The following is a 6291-nucleotide window of genomic DNA, read 5'->3' as shown; positions in this document are numbered from 1 at the left end:
CCCCCCCACACACACACACATGCATAATCTGTCCCTGATAAATCTCTTCTACAACCCATTTTCCCAACATCTCTCCCCTCCCCCTACCCATACTCACCAACCACTGCATTCATCCCACTCTACAACACATTCCTACCAGTACACAATATGTCCCCATTGAATCTCTTCCCCACAACCAATACCACTCTCCTTTCATAATCTTGTGAACTCACCTAATTACCGTCTCCAATCCCCAACCTTCACCAACATCTTTCTCTCACTCTCTCCCCACCTGAGGCAGCCAGGTGCCCCATCCAATGCAAGCCTCTTTTTTTTCAGTCCCTCAATTGAGAGGTCTTGTCTTGCAAGTTACTTGGTGACCTCAAAACCGCTGGTTGGCATTAGGAAAGGCATTAAGCTATAGAAAGCATGGCAAAGCAGACAGCAAGGATTGGTGCAGTCTTCTGATTTGCCTGTTGCAGTGGAACCATCCAACCTATGCCAACATGGAAAATGGACATTAAATGATGATGATGAGGTACTAGCTGAAGTGTGTACAGAGATGAGTGAATTGATGTGAGTATATAATTGAAATGGATGCTATTGACTAGGTGGAAATGTGTGGTAGTTCATTGTAAGAAGTACCACAAAAATAACAAGATAGAAGGACTTAGGTCACAACTAAAAATATTGTGCCTCATAGATGACATTGCACAGAGAAATGTTGCTAAACAGATCTGTACTACATACAAAATTTGAAAGCACAAATTCTATGACAATGATGATGATAAAATGCACAATTGAGGCAAAGTATATAGCCTTGCAACAAGGTTATAAGTCAACAGATAAAACAGATTTTGTGAATATATAAATTAAATCTCCATATCATTAACCCTTTTGATAACAACCTGCTTCAGATTGCATCTGATCCTAAGATATAAAACCTTTCATTAAAAATTCCATCACGAATTTAATATAAAATTCTTGTTCCAAATACTAATTAATAATATCCACTACACTCTCTGAGTGGTTGGCGTTAGGAAGGGCATCCAGCTGTAGAAACTCTGCCAAATCAGACTGGAGCCTGGTGTTGCCATCCGGTTTCACCAGTCCTCAGTCAAATCGTCCAACCCATGCTAGCATGGAAAGCGGACGTTAAACGATGATGATGATGAAAATGTTATTTAATATGTTAACTGCCACAATCTGTTACTAGAACTTACCAATGACACCATGTATTTCTTGCAGTTGCAATGCATACTGCTTAATTACAAGGAAATGCAATTTTTTTGTTTTTTCAATATTTTGTAATTAACCCTTTAGCATTCAGATTATTCTGTAATGCTTATTTATTTGCATTATTTTGAATTAATCAATGTATTGTCTTATGGCTTCAGAATTTTGATAAAGTGATTGTTTATCTTTTACAATGAGGGTAGGTGTGAGATGTTGAATCTAACCAGTTTGAACATAAAAGAGGCAGAATATTTTGGCCGAATATGGCTGGTTTAAATGCTAAAGGATTAAACTTTAATATGTAGCACTCGTGTTATTTAAATATCTTCAAAACTATGTCAAAGATACAGAATAAAATATTTTCTTGAATTATGAAAATTAACCACCAGTGGTGCATATGGTAGTTATGTGAAATATGTGATGAACTGCTGGTGGTACACGTGGCAGTTAATTAAAAAATCCATTTCAATGTCAAAGGTAAATTACATGCCCATGTCCATTTTGATGGCATGTTGGATCCTTCTGTGAGATAATGGTATCACCATATGCTTAAAGGTGAAGAACTTGGAGGCTGTAAACTGAGTTCCATGATTTAGGTGTCACAGATAGAGTGCACACAGACATGTGCAAAAGGTGAATTGGGTCAAGAACTGTGAGCCATTGTGTTCACTGTTTCTATTGGCCGTCATGTCAAGCCAGTTAATTTTTGGCTTTTTCAAAATCAAAACAGCTTCTTTTATCCATAGGTTAATGATATTACAATCTATAGCTTTAATGATAACAACAACATCTTTGTTTCTGCATTTTTTGAGCTGTTCTTTAAAAGATATACATATGATAAAATGCCTCTTAATTCAGAGATGTAGAAGCTGAAGTAACATTTGCTGCGTTTCATGCATTGGATCTGATATGCAGTATTAGTATGTAGGAACATGTCTGTGTTGCATTTGAAGCAATTAGATAGAATACATTGGCTTTTATTGTTGGGAAGAGGAGGTCTTTGACAAACATTTATTACAATGTGGGCCAGTAGTATATCTAACCCATCCATTCAGATAATTATTTTCAAAGATAACTGAAAGACTTAAGAAGTGAATTTCATTAGAAATATGGTAGTAAAAGGGTTAATGGAAATATAGACTAAATCATGTAAGATGACATACTTTACAAGGCCACAGCTGAGCATGTCATCTCTGAACGAAACCGATAAACTACAGTCTATATTCAGATAACAATATCTGATACATTATAAGTGACATCATATGACTATCAATGGACTATCATTATAAGTGACATTATAGGACTAAAACGTTAGTTTCTCAAAATAAGAAAGGAAAAAAAGAAAAAGCACTCTTTCAAACTTAAGGTATAAAATTAAATGGTGTTACAGTATTTGAAATGTTGGTTACTTCAAACGCTGAAGACAGAATACATTCATAATCCTATCTTTTATGCAAGGTTGAATGTGATTTTCTTTTTGGTTACTGATTCAATTCATTACCCACTTACTTATAAAGTAGGTGAGTTACATAAACTAAAGCTATGTTTCATTTTTGCGCACAAATACTTGTATTACTGAATTGTGTGTGTGGATTCAGTTATTTGTTTAAGACCCATTTTTTTCTCAGCTAGCACAGGTTGCAAGAGATATTTGAGGTAGGATTTTATGGATGGATACTTTTCGTAATGCCAATCTTTACCTGTTTTTCAAGTAATGGATGTTTCTTTTCATTTCACAAAGTAACCAGTCATACTCACACCAAGGAATGTGAGCATCAGCACCACTTTACTTAAGTTATACTAGTGCTCATCAAAAGCAGCTAAGTTTGTGAGTTAAGATGGTGTGGCTGGCTGCATACTGATGATTATATGAGTATGTTCACACACACACATGTGCATGCACAAACACATATTATGTAGGGGTAAATGTTATCAAAATGAGTTGGTCAAACTCTTTAGTTAAAATGAATTGAAGATTAACTCCCTGTTAGAAACAAAGCTCTGCTTAAATTTATCAAGTTGTTATTGTTATTGAAAATTCCTTCATCCCAATGTGATCACAATAAATAGGCTCCTCTAAAAGTGAAAGCACACAAACATATATACCTTAAATATGAGAAAGATAAAGTTTTCTTTTTATGAGTTATGACAACATTATAATAGCAGAATATTTGTTTGGCTTCATTCTCTATAACTGAAGCAAAATTTATCATCTTTTCAGTGATCCTATCCACTCTTATAAAATGCAGGGAGACCATGTATCTCTTGTAGAGCAATATAGCAGTGCCTGTCCCTCTAACATTTAGCATAAAGCTGCTTGCACCTCTACTACAATCCCACTCAGTCAAGAGGCAACTACTTTTTCTTTGTCTTACAAGTTATTTGGCAACCTCACTAGTGCTGGTGTCAGGAGAAAAAACATCCAGTACACTCTGTAATGTAGTTGGCATTAGAAAGGACATCCAGCTACAGAAAGCATGGCGAGAGCTTGATGCAGTCCTCCAGCTCATTGAATCATCCAATCCATGCCAGTACGGAAGACAGATTTTAAATGATGATGAAACATAGTGTACTTCATTAGAAATTGGTCAAGCAAGAGTTAATGCAATAAAATCACAATATTTTAATGGCTTATTCTTTCACTTCCAGAATAAGTTGGTGTTTAGATAGAAGTCAACTCTGACAGACTCATGACCAAAGACTTACCAGCCACGACTACGACTATTCCATCTTTTTGTATATCGAGAATTACATTAAGTATGTCTTTCCCCCACTCCACCCCCACTTTTTTTTTCAGCGGTAATGTTTTAAGAGAATTTGGCAGCTATTTTTAACAAGTGGAGCAATAAATAGGAGTGAAACTACAGAACATGATTGATAGCGACAAATATTTTTGTAACAAGAAATATAAAATCTCAGACTGGGGAACATTTTCCAAGAAAGGTGTAAAGTCATTATTCCGTGGGATACAGCAGATGGGACTGTGAGATAAGAAATCATTAAGTTGTTCCTTCTGCTGGGACATTCTCCATCTTAACACATTAGACAATGAGACTACCTGAAGATAAGCTAGAATTGTAACTCGAACACATTAATGTGTTTTGTTTGATCAGATTGGGCCTAGGGTTAAACAACAAGAACACATGAGACCGATTTAGATTATTTTAATCAAAACTGGATGTTGTTGTGTGGGGTTTTGAAGTGCATAACTTTGGGGCAGACTGCATTCCTAGAATTACATAGAAGTGTTACATAGAAATATTTTTAAATTTTACACCACTAACAGGAGACTTGGATTGAGAGCACAGAAAAGGAAAATTATTAACTATTCCTAGCTCGTTAATGATTTTACTTGCGTCACTAATATCGTAAAGCTTGGTAATTTTGCAAATAAGGCAGCACGTAACTAAAATACCTACGAGCGCTCGAACCATGACTAATTAACAACCCCACTCAAAGTAACACGGTAAATTCCGAAACTGATTAGTGGTCAGTAAATATACATTAAAGAGTAGTATATTCTTATAAGTAGAGTTAAAAACATCGTATCGAAACCACTCCAAGGACCCTCTTGCAAGTTACGTGTCAGACCTATGTTAACACAGAATAAAAACTACGTGCATACACATAAATACGCACATATGCTAAAACAATGAAGAGAGACAGATTTTGTATAGATATACAATGTCTCATATTAAAAATTAATCACGAAATTTGGAAACAAAATTAGACGAAGTTTGAGGCTTAACTACGAGAACCTGAGTTTTATATACAGATCAGGACAGTCATACAGGTAAGTATATTAAAACATTCAGACACAAGGATAAATATATACAAAAATACACAAAGCAAACTTAATACTGACCCGTAAGCAAAATTCGTTGATGAGGCAGAATTAATGGAACTGTTGTGTTGATTTACAAATCCAAATGGATTTGAACGCCCAGCTGCCATGTTTCTTTTCTTACCCCGAGCCTCGTTTTAGTTGGAAAGCTTCTCTAACCTTTGACATTTCACATTTGGTTATCAACAATTAGTTTCAATTGCTTTGTGGTTATTTTACCCGAACTCAACTCTGATCGAAATGTACGTTCCAGCAATGAACATCACATTTTTGTAGAGGTATATAGGGCATATGATATAACATTTATCCGTGCGCACATGCATACATATACACATACATCCCCAAACGCATGTATATATGAGAGCACACAGGCACTCCCTACACACTCTCTCTCGTTTTATATATGTGTGTGTGTGTGCGTGTGTATAGGTAATCCTTCGTTTTGACTCGACGAAACCAAAACAAAAAGTCGCTTGTTTCCGTGACAACTCGATAATTCACTTCGGATATCTTCTTACCCTCCGTGACAGCTGCTGTGTCCTCCGTGACAACTGATAAAATGGGAGGAGGAGATGAAAGCTAATGGGTTGTGCGTGCGTGCTTGTTCTTGCTTGTGTGTCTGTGTGTGCGTGCTTGTTCTTGTCTGTATGTCCGTGTGTGCTTATTCTTCTCTGTGTGTCGTCTTTTCTTTTCCCCCTTTTCTCTCTGTTTCTTCCATCTTCGTCCTTTCTTTTCCTATTTTTTATTTTCTTCTCCCACCAATCATATATATTTTTTTCTCCTCACGCCTTTTGCATTTTTTCTCCTCACGCCTTTTGCTTTTTTTCTCCCCACACCTTATGAATTTTTCCTCTCCACCCCTTTTTCCCTTTTTTCTCCTTTCTTTCTCTTCTCTTCTCGTTTTACAATCATGCCCGATTACAAACCTTTCCTCCTCGACCTCCACAACTGTTTAAAGCAATACCTTCGCACACTTCCTTTCCGCTGCTTTCAACCTTCTATTAATCTTTCTCTACTAACTTTCAAAACAACTCGTTTCTCTAGTCACATTTCATTTCTCAGTCGCTGCTTACATCACCGCTTCATCCCTAAAGGTTTCCGACTCTCCACTCTGCTACAACCATCCTACCCATACTCCGTACTACATCCTACCACCTTATGCGTGCCATCATTCGCTCTAATCTCTCCAAAATACACACCATCGACCGTCTTCTCCCTCTTGCTTTTTCCAT

The 6291-nt window shown here is 36.5% G+C and overlaps 1 protein-coding gene across 1 annotated transcript in view; it reads right to left on the bottom strand.

Moving 5' to 3' along the window:
* Positions 1-5613, bottom strand: part of LOC106875353 (peroxisomal membrane protein PEX13) — a 16562-nt gene extending 10949 nt beyond the window's left edge. Inside the window, exon 1 of the mRNA XM_014923449.2 lies at positions 5081-5613. Coding sequence (XP_014778935.1) covers positions 5081-5169 — 89 coding nt within the window. The 5' untranslated portion in view covers positions 5170-5613. The remainder of the gene's footprint in view (positions 1-5080) is intronic.
* Positions 5614-6291: the final 678 nt, after the last annotated feature.

The sequence above is a fragment of the Octopus bimaculoides genome, chromosome 14 (genome assembly GCF_001194135.2).
Source record: "Octopus bimaculoides isolate UCB-OBI-ISO-001 chromosome 14, ASM119413v2, whole genome shotgun sequence".
NCBI classification, from domain to species: Eukaryota; Metazoa; Mollusca; class Cephalopoda; order Octopoda; family Octopodidae; genus Octopus; species Octopus bimaculoides.
The sequence above is the reverse complement of the archived record's forward strand: the minus strand, read 5'-3'. Positions and strand labels throughout refer to the sequence as shown.